Source organism: Vigna angularis, chromosome 9 (genome assembly GCF_016808095.1).
Source record: "Vigna angularis cultivar LongXiaoDou No.4 chromosome 9, ASM1680809v1, whole genome shotgun sequence".
Lineage (NCBI taxonomy): Eukaryota > Viridiplantae > Streptophyta > Magnoliopsida > Fabales > Fabaceae > Vigna > Vigna angularis.
In genome coordinates this window covers 19879284-19895911 of record NC_068978.1, presented here as the reverse complement: position 1 = coordinate 19895911, position 16628 = coordinate 19879284, and the positions used below count along the sequence as shown (strand labels likewise).

Sequence of the window (16628 nt, the reverse complement as noted above, 5' to 3'; positions counted from 1 at the left end):
GAAGATGACGAGAGGCAGCCACGTCAGATAAAATAACTTACATCGTTTACTTATTTTTGACTTTTTGACACTATGTCATTAACAATTTAAATGCCGTATGCAAAAAGGACTAAATTGAACATAAATTACATTGTTTAGGACTACATTGAACAAAAAAAAAAACTAGGATCATTTCGAACAAACCTGACAAAAATAGGGACCATCAGTACTATTAAGCCTTTTTTTTCTTAAATTTAAAGTTATACATCACTACGTACTTTGACATCTTATATGGGCCAACACTGCAAAGCACATTTATCATTTCTCATCATAGGAAAATTTTCTAAATAGAAAAATGAAAGAAAGAGTTAATGCAAAAGCTAGACTTAAGAACCAAACCAAACTATAAGACCCTTGGAAGTTGGAAAAGGACTTAAGAACCCTAAAAATGGAAGTTAATGCAAAATTCTTGAGAAATTAGAAGGAGATAATCGATTATTACCCTTGATAATTGATTATTCCAAAGAAAAATGATCAATTTATGGAACAAAGCTTGATATATTCAATTGTTGTTGAATTGGAATCACATTTTTGAAAGCTAGACTTGAAATAATTGATTATCCCTCTTGATAATCGATTAGTGTCGAATAGAAATCATGTTTTGGAACATGCAAACTCAAAATAACTGATTAACACTTAACATAATCAATTATTCTAGTCAGAAAGGAACATGACAAGCTAGAACAACCTGATTTCAAATGGAAAGGGATGTGCATACACTTATTAGACCTACTTTTTGAATTTTAGGGTGGGAAAGGAAAGGTGCGGACTACTTTTGTAAGACCCGGGAAAATATGGGTTTTAGAAATAAAATAGTCTTGAGACTTTGGTATTTTTGTTTGGTAATTAATGTTCTTGAGTGTACACCTTTGTTAGAACATAATTGTTATGTTATTTCTTTTATTTTATTTATATTTTTGTCTAGGGGCAACAGGGTCTTTTACCTTTTATTAATTAGGTGCAAGAAATTAAATAGGGGAGTGTAGAAAGGGAAAACATGCAAATTAAATAATATGGAAAATTAATAAAAAGATATTATGTAAATACTTTAGAATATTTAGTTCTTAATTTAAACAGTAGTTGAAAGAAAATAGAAGATAGAATTTTGGTGGGTTTAGATATTTAGAAGAGCTATTATTATTATTATTATTATTAGATATTGTGGATATTTTAAACGATATATTGAGATATTATTATATATACTTAGATATTATGGCTAGATAAGAATAATCAGATATATTATTGATAGACTCATTGTAATAAATTAGAATAAAGTGTATTATTATAAGTGAGAAAGTATTAGAGATAGACTTAGGTTGATAAATATTAAGATATAGATAAATGGGTGATTTTGTGTTGAGAAACCCTAAAAACTCTCAATCAAAGAGAGAAAAGTAGAGGAAGAGAGGAGATTGGCGTTTTGGGAGAAGAAGAGAGAGAGCAACGAGAAACTCTTAGTGCAAAGGAAGATTGATAGTGTTTTGGGGTTATAGAGTTTATGTAATATTTGTGATTGGTTTTTCCTATGAATGTATTATGTGTGCTTTGTTGGATTATCCCAACAAAAGTGTGATGCTAAGGGAAAATATAGTTATGATGCTTGGGGGTTTCCCACGTAAATATATGTTGTAAGGGTGTTGTGATTATCATATTGAGTATAATTGGGTTTTATTGGGATATATGTTAATGATTGGTTTTGAATGATTCAAGAGATGTATTGTATGTATTTCAGTATGTTTACATGAGTATATTATACTTGAATGCATGTATGATATGTTGAGTATGTTTCCACGTGATTTAGGGTTGATATGTATATTTGAATAATCATGTCAAGCATGTGTTTCGTTTCGGCAATAATCGATTATCATTAGTGATAATCGATTATTTGTGTGTCAATATTGAGTCTAGTTACGACAATAATAGATTATCTTAAGTGATAATCGATTATCCCTTCTTGCGTGATGTTTCTGGGTAATTTTCACTAACATAATCGATTATCAAAAGTGATAATCGATTATCATAATGTATTTTTGTGCAATATGGTGAATTTGATGAAGAATAGACGTGGACCAAGCCTAAGAAACATTGGAATGTGATGATAACCAGAGAATGCGAGTAATGGGTATGTTTAGGGTCATTTTTTACTTGTGATTGAGAATTGAAGCATGAATAAGAGTTAGGATGTACTTGAGTGTGTGATTAATGAGCATGAGGCATGGAAGATTAGTCTGCTTGTTGTACCTAGTGAATCCTAGTTCTATTTGCGGATAGGTGACTCCCTTTAGCATTGGTTGTTGAAAAGGGAGGGATATTCCCTTTGGCATTGGTTGTTGAAAAGGGGATGACTCTCTTTGGCATTGGTTGTTGAAAAGAGAGTGACATTCTCTTTGGCAAATAGTTGTAGAAAAGATAATGGTATTAGAGTGTTGAATCTTCTTTGGTGAGGGGAATTGTTCTGCCTTGCGTGATCTCAACAAAATAACAATTAATTATGCTCAAAAGTGTCTCACAAGAGGTGGTGGCATGTCTATATATAGGACAAAAAGTCCCTCCTATCTACCACTTGCCTAACACCTTTTACACATACTTTAATAAAGGTAAACGATATACTACACTAAGATAATTGGGCTTGGGCCCCGTCTATCAGTTTATCTATACAATTGACTAGAGATTATCTGGGTTGTTAAAGGTGAGTATGTGATATTAGGTTGAAATGGTAATAATTTTACGATGAATCTACTAATTTATTTAAGTTGTTAATCCATGATATTTAAATGATAAGTCATGATAAGGTTGATTTCACCAAGTTGAGTTAGATTTATAGAATGTGTATGATTATTTTCACTTTATTGATTTCACTCTATTGATTGACGATTATGTTTTGGCTATGGTTGAGTTACTGATTATGGATTACATTGTCTGACATGTTTGCATGGTGGATGTGTTTCGATGCCAAGCTGTGAATGATGAATGCATATGATTAGGTTGAATGGTTAAAGTGATGTGACTTGTCGATTCAATTGGTATTGAGACACAAGTTTATGTGTATGTTATATTTGGTTTCCGTAAAGATGGGTTTGATTCCTTTCCATCTAGAGACTTTGGTGAACCTAGGGAAAGATGGGAGGTTGTTCCCTCTGTAAGGCTTTAGTGAGAAGAAAGAATGATGAGAATGGTATCGTGTACTTGCCTATGGAATCTCTTTGGAAGAGTGATGGAAATTAACACCTTGTACTTGCCCAAGGGAGGTCTCTAGAAGAGTGATGGGGGTTGGCACCCTGGCTTACCTAGGGAAGCTCATTGATAGAGTGTTGGGAAGTGACACCGTGTACTGCAGACCGATGCAACAAAATGATTAGTGTTGAAACTTCGGCAAGTGTACCAAATCGTACACGTAATATAAAATGGTAAGACCAAGTATCGTGTCCTAAGAGACTCTCGGTATTAGATAGTCGTGTGTTAACTCGATTAATTAAGACTTAAAAGGAACGAAATCATTGGTTTAGAATGCAAATACAGAAAATTAAATATGAATGCAATTTTGATAACTTGAAGAGTAGCACAACGATGAACGGATGAGGTTTGTGTTATGAGATGAATATGTTGTTGGGTTTAGATTTCACCAAGTTTACTCTCATGTATATAAGAATTCTTCTTCTTTCATTAAAGTCAACGTCACTCACTAAATTACTTAAAACCCGATCCCTCAATGAAGAAAGCCTATCCTTAATTACTAGTTCATATGATTCCTAGCATTCCTAATAATTAATTCTAAAGATCAGGAGCTTAAGACGATCAAGACTCATACCCCGATCCCTGAGAAATACTATACCTAGGAATAATTCTACAAGAACCTGAATTATAAGGAACCTCCCAACACTCATGCAATTCATACATCACGCTATGAATGAGTTAAACAAAGCGAGCATTGATCACAGAAGAATTACCCTAACAGTTAATGAAAAAAGCATAAATTATTAAGAATCAATTCAAATACATGAGAGTTCACAAGGTTACATCATCCCCCAACAACAAATAGAAGTTAGTTCTCCATTGTCATGGTGAAACTAGATGTACAATGGAGAAGAATGAGATAAAGAAACCCTAAAAGTTGAAGATGGAAGCTTTAGCATCCAAATCTGCCTTCAAAGAGTGGAAGAGTGTGTTGTTGTGCCTTCTCTACCAAAGATACAAAACCTAGGGCATCTGGGTCCTTTAAATAGAGCGAAATCATAACAAAAACAAAGCCCAAGCTCATCTCGCTAGCGCTTAGCGCCCGACTTAGGGCGCCGGGCGTGCTACGATACTAAAACTGGCGCTCAGCTTAAGTCGAAGGGCAAGCAGGCACGGATCAAGAAAAGTGGCGCTCAACGCCCCAAAAAGGGCACCCAGGCAGTGTGCGGTACTAAAACTGGCGCTCAGCTTCACTTGGAGGGCAAGCAGGCGTGGTTCTTCAGGAAAAGTAGCGCTTAGCGCCCCAAAAAGGGCGCCCAGGCGGTGTGCCGTAGGCCTTGGCATTGAGGGCTCCAAAAAGGGCACTCAAGCTTCGGGCCTTCCTACTTTGTGGTTCTTTTTCAGCTCTTTCTGAGCTCAATCTCTTTGGCACTTCAGCTCTGCTTCCATATTATCTCATTTCCTACCAAAACAAGGGAATTTAGTCATAAAATCATCAAGTTCAACCTTAACTCTCTTATTCACACAACTTAATAGAAAAACATGATTCCAAGCAAGTTCTAAGTAGAAAATGGTGCATTTAGTATCAAAATCACATCACAGATAACGGTATTTTCAACCGTTATCAATTAGCGTGAACAATAAAATAAGAAGGGGGTGAATTGGTTTCTTATCGCAAAATTGTGCCTTTAATAATTTTCTCTTTATTTTAAATTCCTTAGCAAATAATTAAAACAATAATAAGAGTAAGGAAGAGAGAAAATTTTCGCAGATAATTTTATACTGGTTCAGATCACAAGGATCTTATGTCTAGTTGCTAATCGAAATGCAGATTAACGTTCTACTAGCATAAAACCAATGAACTATGACAATAACACAGAAAGACAAGTATTAGGGTTTAGAAAACACATCTCTTGTTACCACAAGAGATGAAACTCACTTCCCCTAAAGGTCACAAGGGATGAACACCTCCTTCGAAAGCTTAACGAAGGATGAACACATCCTTTGAATCTTCACTAAGGATGTCAAATCAGTAACAACAACAATACTCAATCACACTTCTAGTAAAAGTTCTCGCTCTATGCCAACACCAAGTTCTCAAAGCCACAACACAAGGGTTACACAAACCCTAAAACACACTTATGACAAAACAAAATACTCATATATGTTGAAAATACTGTTATCTGTGATGTAATTTTAACACTAAATGCACCCTTTTCTGCTTAGAAACTTGCTTGGAATCATGTTTTTCTGTTAAGTTGTGTGAATAAGAGAGTTGAGGTTGAATTTGATGGTTTTATGAATAATTTCCCTTGTTTTGGCATGAGATGCGAAAATATGGAAAACAGAGATGAAGTGCCAAGGAGATGGAGCTCAAAAAGGCTTGGAAAAACACTAGAAGGGAGGAATGCTCGAAGCTTGGACACCCTTTTTGAAGGCTTAAGCGCAGAAGAGTGTCGCTCACCACCTGGGTGCCCCTTTTGAGTGCTTGAGCATCAGAAGCACCAAGCTTGGGTGCCCCTTTTTGAGGCTTAAGCGCCAGGAAATACCGCTCACCGCTCGGGCACCCTAAGTGGGGCGCTTGAGCGCCAGCGACACGGGTCTTGGCCTTGTTTCTGTCTGTTTTTGCTCTATTTATAAGACCCAGACGTCCTAGGTTTGATCATCTTTGACAGAAGGAGCGCATCAACAGACTCTTTCACTCTTTGGAGGCGGATTTGGATGCAGAAGCTTCCATCTTCTACTTTTAGGGGTTTGCTATCTCATTCTTCTCCATTGTTCATCTAGTTTCACCATGTCTATGGTGAACTAAACTCTATTTGTTGTTGGGGGATGATGTAACCTTATGAACTCTCATGTATTTGAATTCATTCTTAATAATATATGCTTTTTCATTATTTGTTAGAGTAATTCATCTGTTACAACGCTTGCTTTGTTTAATTCATTCAATAGCATGATTTATGAATTGCATGAGTGCCGGGAGGTTCCTTACAATTCAGGTTCTTGTTGAATTACTCCCAAGAGTAATATTTCTCACGGATGAGGGTATGAGTCTTGGTCGTCTTAAAGCTCTCGATCTTCAGAGTTAATTACTAGGAATGCTAGGAATTGCATGAACTATTGATTAAGGACAAACTTATTTCGTCGAGGGATCAAATTTAAGTGATTTAGTGAGTGACGTTAACATTAATGCATAAAAAAGAATTCTTACATACATGAAAGGGAACTTGGTGAAATCTAATCCCAACAACATACTCATCTCATATTAAACAACATTCGTATGTACTATTATGCTATTGATCAAACTGCATTCATATTTAATTTTCTATCTTTGCATCTGAATCTAATGATCTCGTTTTCTTTAGCCTTAGTTAATCGAATTATCACACGACTGTCTAGTGCTGAGGGTCTCTTGAGACACGATACTTGGTCTTACCATTTTATATTACTTGTGCGATTCGGTACACTTGTCGATCCATCAACAAGTTTTTGGCGCCGTTGCCAGGAAGTCACAGTTTAAACTATTCTTTTTGTGTGATTCTTGATTAATTTTGACTTTATTTTTATTTTTCTATTTTTATTTTTATCCTATTTTTAATTTGTGTTTTGTGTCGTTTGTTTTTGTTTTTATGCTAATAGTGTTTTCTAGGGTTTTGTGTCTAGTGCTTGTAGGATGCAATTCGAACAAGAAGTTAACTATATGGACACTCAATTCCACCAAGGTAATTCCAACCACTGGTGGAAACCTCACTTAAACATGGGTCAAAGTCAATTTGGACAAGCTGCCAAACAATTTGATAGGCTGCCATAACAACAATGACAACAACAACCCTCTCTCTCAGAAAGAATGGCTAAGATGGATGACACACTTCAACAGTTAATGCAGGTGTCTGATTCTCATCATAAAAGCACTCAAGAAGTATTTAAAAGGATAGGGAGGCAACTTTGTCACATAACTCAGAAGCTGGATGATCTTGGGAGTAACATGAAAGTTAACCTTAGAGAGGAATGCAAAGCTGTTGTTACTAGAAGTGGTAGAGTTTTAGATGAGAGAAAAATAGAGAGAAAAGAAAAAGAAAGGTTGAGTGAAAAAGAAAAAGATGAAGAAGAGAAAGAAAAAGAAGAGAGTGAGAGAAAAAAGAAGAAAAAAAGAGAGGAAGAGGATGACAAAAAAAAGAAAGAATTGTATGAAAATCCCCTTCCTTACCCAAAGAACTATTCTAGGAAGGAGAAAGAAAAACAGTTTGAGCGTTTCATGGAGATTTTTAAGAAATTGGAGATTAACATACCTTTCTCCGAAGCCTTGCAACAAATGCTTTCATATGCTAAATTTTTGAAGGAGCTCCTCACTAAGAAAAGGAAGTACATTGAAGAGGAAACCATTGAAGTTCAAGGAAAATGCAGTGCTATCATACAAAAGCTTTTACCTCCCAAGTTGAAAGATCCAGGAAGCTTCACCATTCCTTGCACTATAGGGAATATCTGTTGGAAAAGCACTAATTGATTTGGGAGCCAGTATCAATCTCATGTCGCTCTCCATGTTTGAAAAGATTGAAGGTTTGGAACTCAAGCCTACTCGGATGACTCTTCAACTAGGTAATAGATCTCTAAAATATCCTTATGGGGTAGTTGAAGATGTGCTTGTGAAGGTAGATAAATTTCTATTTCCTGTGGACTTTGTTATCATGGAGAAGGAGGAGGATGTGAATGTACCTCTTATTCTTCGGAGACCTTTTATGAAGACTACAAGAGTTTTGATTGATGTGGAAAACAACAAGCTGGAGGTGAGAGTGCAAGACAAAGAAGTAAATTTTGATGTTTTTGAAGCCATGTCTCACCCATCTTGACACTCTTGACGAAATATGCATGGTACAAGAGAAGAAAGCATGTGATATTTTTCCGTTAGAGGAAACGCTAGTTGACACTTGTGAAGAATTGAATGAGAAAGAAGAAGAATTGATTAATGAATGCTTGGATGATTTGGAAGAGTTAAAAGAAGTTCATTTGCATACGACGAAAATAGAAGAGATCAACACAGAAGAAAGAGTCAAGGAAAGCAAATTGGAGCTGAAGATGTTACCACCACACTTGAAGTATGTGTTTTTAGAAGAAGGTGGAAATAAAAGTTGGTTGAGATACTAAAAGCCAACAAAGGAGCTATTGGATGATCAATCTCAGATCTCAAAGGCATAAGTTCGACGTATTGCATGCACAAAATATTTATGGAGGATGATTACAAACCAGTTGCTCAACCACAGAGAAGGTTAAATCCAGTGATGAAGGAGGAGGTGAGAAAAGAAGTGCTAAAGTTACTTGAGGCTGATATTATTTATCCTATTTCTGACAGTGCATGGGTAAGCCCAGTACAGGTGGTACCAAAGAAAGGTGGGATGATAGTTATTTATAATGATAAAAATGAGCCCATACCTACAAGGACTGTTACTGGATGGGGGATGTGTATTGACTATAAAAAGTTGAACAATGCTACTAGGAATGATTTCCCCTTCCTTTCATGGATCAGATGCTAGAGAGATTGACACGTCAGGCTTTCTATTGCTTTCTGGATGGATATTCTAGATATAATAAAATTATGGTAGATCCAAAGGACCAAGAGAAGACGGCCTTTACTTGCCTATTTGGAGTATTTGCTTACAAAAAAATGTTGTTTGGGTTATGTAATGCTCCAGCTACTTTTCAGAGGTGTATGCAGGCAATCTTCGCAAACTTAATAGAAAAATGCATTAAAGTCTTTATGGATGATTTTTCGGTGTTTAGTAGTTCTATTCATGAGTGTTTGTCTAATCTGGATGTTGTGCTTAAGAGATGCACCCAATCCAATCTTGTTCTCAATTGGGAAAAATGTCACTTTATGGTAACGGAAGGTATTGTTTTGGGTCATAAAGTTTCTTCCAAGGAAATTGAGGTTGATAGAGCCAAAGTGGAAGTCATTGAAAAACTTCCGCCACCAATCAATGTGAAGGGAATTAAAAGCTTTTTGGGTCATGCTCGGTTTTATAAAATATTCATCAAGGACTTTTCAAAGCTTTCCAAACCATTAAGCAGTCTCCTTGTCAAAGACGTGCCATTTGTGATGGATGATGAATGCCTTAAGGCATTTGATGTTTTGAAGAAAAAATTGATTTTTGCTCTAGTAATTGTAGCTCCTGATTGGAATTAAGACTTTGAGTTGATGTGTGATGCTAGTAATTATGCCATAGGTGTTGTTCTTGGTCAAAGGAGAGAGAAGGTATTTCACACTATTTACTATGCAAGCAAAGTTTTGAATGAGGCTTAGTTGAATTATGCCACTACCGAGAAAGAATTTCTTGCTATTGTGTATGCCTTAGAGAAATTTAGACCTTATCTCATTGGGTCTAAAGTGATCATCTACACTGACCATGCAACTATAAAGTATTTGTTACCAAGCCGGATTCTAAGCCGTAGTTGATTAGATGGGTACTTTTGTTACAAGAATTTGATGTGGAAATCCGTGACAAGAAGGGAAGTGAAAATGTAATTGTTGATCACTTATCTCGATTGGTTAACAGTGACGTTACAAGCAAGGAAGCAGAAATATGGGAATCCTTCTTAGATGAAACACTCATGTATATCCAACAAAGGGTGTGGTTTGCTGATATGGCTAATTTCAAAGCTGTAGGAGTAATCCCAGAAGATCTCAATTGGCAACAAGAATTTTTTTTTGCATGATGCCAAACAGTTTATTTGGGATGATCCTTACTTGTTCAAAATTGGAGCAGATAACCTTCTGAGGCGTTGTGTGACTAAGGAAGAAGTGGGTATCTCTGGCTGGAGCAGCACAACAACACACTCTTCCACTCTCTAAAGCCAGATTTGGATGCGAAAGCTTCCATCCTCTACTTTTAGGGTTTTTCTATGTCATTCTTTTCCATTATTCATCCAGTTTCATCATGTCTGTGGTGAACTAAACTCTATTTGTTATTGGGGGATGATGTAACCTTGTGAACTCTCATGTATTTGAATTGATTCTTAATAACACTTGCTTTTTCATTAATTGTTAGATTAATTCATCTGTGCTTATTACATGCTTTGTTTAACTCATTCATCGCATGATTTATGAATTGCATGAGTGTCGGGAGGTTCCTTATAATTCAGGTTCTTGTTGAATTCTCCCAAGAGTAATAACTAGGAATAACAATTCATTAATTTTGAACCTTCTCATCAAATAAAATATTTAAAAAAGTAAGATGGTTTCTATAATAACATTAATTTAAATTTAATATATTTAAATATAATAAAAATGGTGAAATTGGCATACCAACACCATGTAATTCCAATATTAGAGCATTCATCAAATACCGCAGTTTTCGTCAATCACATCTATTATTTGTCACATTTATCTTTATTTGTCGCATATCCTTTTTTAATTTGCAATTGTTTGTTTTAGTGATCAAAAGGAGAGGAGAGCTCCCACATCCCCAAATTTTCCTCCAAAGGGGAGAAAAATGTGTTTTTAAGCTTTAGCCATCAAAAGGGGAGAAAAATATGTAAATTATATTAGAAAGGTCAAAATAGCATGTCAAGAGGTTAAAAATTTCACTTCGTCCAGCACTTTTTTAATTCTTATACGCCCATAATTATATAAAAATATACTGATTGAGTGATGTATAGAAACATGAAATTCATTATTGGGTTTACGATAGCTCACTTTAACATCCTAAATATATAGGAGAAAAGGAACAATATAGGAAAAACATCGACAACCGAACTTAATCAACGACGTGTTATCTTAAAGACTCTGATATTGTATCCAAGCACAACTATTTGAAGAATACATTGTTTTATTAAATTGACAAACATTGGAATAAACGAAATCAAAGTAAAAAAAAAAGAAATACTAGAGTATAACAATCAAGATGCATTTTATTTATTATATTAGTAATTAGTTGGAGGTCCAGTGCATGGGTGTGATAGAAACATGAAATTGATTATAGTTATAGAATAAGAAATGATGGATGATGTTCCCGGACAAACTAGTCCTTGCCGTACCATGATCTCCTTTGAAGGTCTTCAATTACTTTGTTATCGAGTTGAAGAGCTCTGGCGAGAACCTCAACAGAAATAGGTGGAACAGCTTTAAACAAAGCATTTGCAACAATAACAGTTCCTGGATTTTGACTGCTAAGACCAGCAATAGCAACAGCATTTCCATAACCGACATTGAGTTGGAAGTGAACGAGACCAATTGGGAAGACAAAGACATCACCCTTGTTCAAGACTTTGGTGAAAAGGCGATTTCCATCTTGATTTGAGGATACAAATCCAACATAAAGTGTTCCTTCGAGAACTATAAGGATCTCAGTGGCACGAGGGTGGGTGTGGGGAGGGTTTAAACCCTTTGGTGCAAAATCTATGCGAGCCAAAGATATGCCCAGCGTGTTCAATCCAGGTAGTTGATCAACAGCCACAGGAGTCACCTGTGCATTCAGTGGGTTGTCGGTGTTCCCAGGTTCCACATGTAAGAAGAAATCTTCAGCTTTCACTGCCTTTGGGTCTTTGCAAAATTTTCCATTCACAAACACTACAAATTACAAAGCAATGGTTATTAATATAGAAAAATTATTTATATACACCAAAAAAAGATGCATCAAATACTTAGCATAAATGCTAGATTTATAGATTATATAATGTGATAGAAAAAACGAGTGTATAATAGATGTAGATAAAATAAAGATATATATATGTGTATCATTTTGAAGAATATTTTTACGTACCACCATCGACTTCCTTGATTGCCACACAAAAGTCTTGCAGGGGACTAGGGTCATACGCAGAGACAAGTGAAGAAGTGAGAGCCAAGACGGCAACAAACAAGTAAACAGCTTTCATTTTTTTCCCTTTCGGTATCAAACGATTCTTCTGCTTTGTAATGTTGTGAGAAGTGAGTTTTGATTCATTTGGAGATCGGTATTTATAAGGATGAAGCATCGATTGCTTTGCAGCTTGTATTTACCTTAATTAATTTTTTATTTAGTGAGGAACAATTCCTTAACAACTACATGCGTGCTTGATCAAAGAGTAGACTAAGGAGATGCCCCATGTGAAAAAGAAAACGCAAGTGTTTCGGTGTTACCTAATCACCTGACTTTGCTTCTTATACTTTTTCCAGTAATATTATTTTTTGAGAGGATTATCGTTATCTTAATCAGATTTCAGTTTAGACTTTGTCTCAATATAGTACATTCATGACAATAGTTTAAATGGGTTGAATACTAATTTTTTTGTGAGGGACTGGGTCATACTTATCATCCAATGTATATTCACCTCACCACGGCTAAACATAGAGACCATTTTTTGATGCCGCTGTCAACCACTTCAGAAAATGACACTCAACTATTTCAACAGCAGAAGAGTGTTTGAATATGTATATGATCTCATGAAATCATTCACAAAATAAATTGGCCAATTTTTTCCTTGGACTATGTCTTGCAAAAGTTGAATTTGAACTATATTTTCCTATCGTGAATAAACTATGTAAATATAAAAAGATAGATAATAATGTTGACTACACTTACCTATCTTTGAAATTATTTTGGAAAATAAAAACCTTTCCTAAACTAAATTCTCTTCGAGAAATTTTTAGATTCACTCTTTCTATAAATTCATTACAAGAATACACGAGATTAGCGACGCAAAGATAGCGTCGTCGCTTACCATCTTGACACTATTAGAGTCTGTCAAACGAACACAAAAACGACACAAAATCATATATCACAATCCTAAATAGATATTTATAACCAAATAAAAAACTAAAAATAATATCAAAATATATTAGCGAGGATTTAAACTCACACAATAGGCTTCGGTTTAGGAGCAATCGAAACTTATCAGAATGCGGTGGCATTTTTTGTAGTTTAGTTGAACTTTTCTGCCTCGGTTCAAGGAGAACCGATGCATATACACCATATGACGTCAGTTAAAATTCCAACCGATGCCTAACACCCTGGAAAATTCTTGCAGATTTGACTTTTGGCCTGACATGTATCTTCATGTATCTTTCAACTGGGTACATCCATCTCAAGAAAATCGGCCCACATATTCGAATTTCTCTCACTAGATGGACAATCAAATGAATCATGATATCAAAAAATGAGAGTGGCAAATACATTTCCAATTGGCACAATAGTCTGATGGCCTCATTTTTCAAATCATCTAACTGTCGAGGATCAACAACTTTCTTGCAAATGACATTGATAAACAAACTCAAACGTGTGAGAATACCTCTAACAGAGGTAGGTAATATGGCTCGAATAACTACTGGTAAAAGTTGTTGCATTAAGAGATGACAATCATGAGACTTTAAACCAACTAACTTTAAATCTTTCATAGAAACAAGGCTATTAATATTCGACGAATAACCTTGTGAAACCTTCACATTATGTAAACATTGACAAAAAAAATGCTTTTCTTTTTTTTGAAAGAGTGTGACAAGCTGTAGGAAGATAGGTGTGTCTTCCTATGGATTGCGGATGTAACTCAGAACGGATTCTCATGTCAACCAAATCTTGTCGTGCTTTCACTCCATCTTTTGTCTTTCTTTTAACGTTTAGTAAAGTCCTAACAACACTATCACATACATTTTTTTCAACATGATTCACGTCTATGCAATGTCGCACATCAAGTTTACACCAATATGGAAGATTAAAGAATATTGATCGCTTTTATCAAATGTTTTTCTCAATGGTCTTCATTTTAAGTTTTCCGAAGACAACATCAATGTTCCTCACCTGTTTTTACACTTTTTTCCCATTACGGGGTCTGGACACTACATCATCTTCAGGACTATTGATATTGTTGATAGCGGAGCATTGGTTTAGCTGAACCTACAATCTCAGAGCTTCTAGTTTTTGACAATGACAACATAATTAATAACACATGTATTGTTTATGTGTTACATGTTCTATTGCTTACATGCTATATGTTTTAATCATTGTATAAATCTGTTTAAAGCATTGAGAACATGATTGTGTTGATACATTGCATTTCACTATGCTAAATAATTGATTTTATTGGTGAATGCATGTCTGATGTTTTAGAAAAGGAAACCCACAAGCACTTATGTTGAACTTTTAATTGTGTGGCAAAACAGCAGTTTTAAGTCGACTTCATTATGGGGTAAGTCGATTAAAACTCGTGGCTTTGCACAAACCATTTTCAAAGTGTGCTGTGAGGATTTTCAAAGTGAAAGTTTTTAAAAACTTTGTTTAACTGTGTTATATAGTCGATTATATGCAACATGTATTCGACTAAGTCTGTTACAGTTTTGAAATCTTGTTAATGCTTGTATAACAATACAATAAATTGAATTTAGTTTTCCCTTGTCATGGAGAAACTAGATGAACAATGGAATGAGAATGAAAGATGAACCCTAAAAACTGAAGAGGAGGGCTTTCGCATCCACTTCTGCCGCCAATTGAGTTGGAAAAATCTGAGTTTGTGTTAATTATGTCAAAAGATACTGCCTCTAGGTCGAGCAAATCCTTAAATAGGACTGAATTGGATCATGGGCCAGTGTTGACACTGCTCAGCGCCCCTACTTAGGGCGCCCAGGCGAGCTTGTTAGAAAACTGGCGCTCAGCGCCTCAGGAAGGGCGCCCAAGCGTGAAACGTTACAGGAAGATTGGCGCTTAGTGCCCCAAAAAGGGCGCCCAGGCGTGACTGCGAGACTCTTGCGCTGAGGGCCCCAAAGGAGGGCGCCTAAGCATCCTGCGACCTTTAGCAACCTTCTCTTCTGGTGCTCTTTCTGTCCTTTCTGATTTCCAACTTCTTGACATTTAACTCCTCTTCCAATTCATCCCAATTTCATACAAAATCAAGAGAATTTAGTGATAAAATCTTCAAGTATAACCTCAACTCTCTTATTCACCAAAATAAGCTAAAAACAAGAGAACAAGCAAGTTTCTAAGTCAAAAAAAGTTCATTTGTTATCAAAATTTACTCTCAAATAATGGTTAAATCAACCGTTATCACAACCCCAAACTTAAAACTTTGCTTGTCCCCAAGCAAAACGCAATGTAACTCAGCCTAAATAATAGTTCAATGGTTCAGCATATCACAAAACAATTTCTTCCAAGACAACTAATCACTCATATCTACTTATCATACAAATCTCAATCAAGATATATTGATGCATTGGCCAATCAATTTCAACTATGGTGCTCATCTAATCACAACATATAACAGATGCAAACTCATGAATGATCAACAACCAAGAAAGAATGTTATCCTATGATGCATGGAACTATTCCTCTCCAAACACAATGTTTCACTCAAGCACTCAAAAAAGTGTTTCACTCAAACACTCAAAAGTGTATAGTGAGGTGACACTCTTACACTCTACTATCACAATGTCCCATGAATCAACTTTTCCTTTCATTTAACCATAACTCAAACATACTCACAAGCAAGTTATCATCACAATGACATTTTGAGGCTTGTATTGAGGCTTGTATTGAGGCTAGGCTAAGAAGAAAATTGGTTTTTCTGGACAACAAAATTCCTTGAGTTAAGAAAGTGCATAATTCATTCACTCAAATTAACAATTAATCTCTCTTTTAATTTTCATGTGAGAAACCAAATTTTAAATTTATTCCCAACTTCACTTTCATTGAGCTGAACCTTTTCTTTCTTCTTTTAATTTTTCTTTTGGTCAATGCTCTTTTATGAATTCCACAAAGTTCTTTCCAGTTTCTCACAACCCCAAACTTGAACCATTCTCCATTACCACATACACATACTCTACTCAACTCAAGGTAAGGATTTCAAAAAGGTTTTTTTTTCAACTTTCAAATTTAGGTTCAAGGTTCAAAGGTTAAAGAAAAACATTTCTCTTTGTTTGGTTCACCTATTAACATTGGCTCTAAGGGACAAGAAAACATGGCCTTGATCATTTGTAACAAGCAATCAAGTTATTCAATCATAGAAACTCAGGCAAAATCAATCATGCTTCAAAGCAATAACATTCAATCAATCAAACTCTGGAGCCTAATCTCTCACAGGTTAACTCAAGTTCCACAGTTCAATAACATCTTGCCCTGCAAATTAATCACAATTGACATCATGCATTAGTTTCTAACAATCATGAGCAACCATCTGTATATAAGACTAGACCATGCATCATCCCAACATCAATCACACAATAAAGCAGCACAAGATAATAATTAATCATCACACACATATTAGTTGAACCATCCAAACATATCTGATTAGGCCAAGTACATATTAACCAAATTCAATGTTCACAGATGCATAATAATAAAGAAAAAGAAAAATCCTGTTAGAATAGAATCCATCAGTAGATGCTACACTCCATAGCCAGCATCCATCAGTAGATGCTTCTCATCAAATCCAACATCCATCACTAGATGCTCTACAGC

At 35.5% G+C, this 16628-nt stretch overlaps 1 protein-coding gene across 1 annotated transcript; it reads right to left on the bottom strand.

Moving 5' to 3' along the window:
* Positions 1-11097: 11097 nt before the first annotated feature.
* LOC108347112 (germin-like protein subfamily 1 member 20) lies at positions 11098-12195 on the bottom strand. Its single transcript, XM_017586244.2, has 2 exons — positions 11967-12195; positions 11098-11773 (listed from the first exon to the last, which is right to left on the bottom strand). Exons 1-2 carry the CDS (start codon positions 12178-12180, stop codon positions 11226-11228), a joined length of 762 nt encoding a protein of 253 aa, XP_017441733.2. The 5' UTR covers positions 12181-12195; the 3' UTR covers positions 11098-11225.
* Positions 12196-16628: the final 4433 nt, after the last annotated feature.

Bases quoted from the DNA above. Each gene is read 5' to 3' on its own strand.
- LOC108347112 (XM_017586244.2), bottom strand. From the start codon at position 12,180: ATGCTTCATCCTTATAAATACCGATCTCCAAATGAATCAAAACTCACT. The intron at 11,774-11,966 runs GTACGTAAAAAT...TGTAATTTGTAG, and splicing joins AATCAAGGAAGTCGATGGTG to TGTTTGTGAATGGAAAATTT.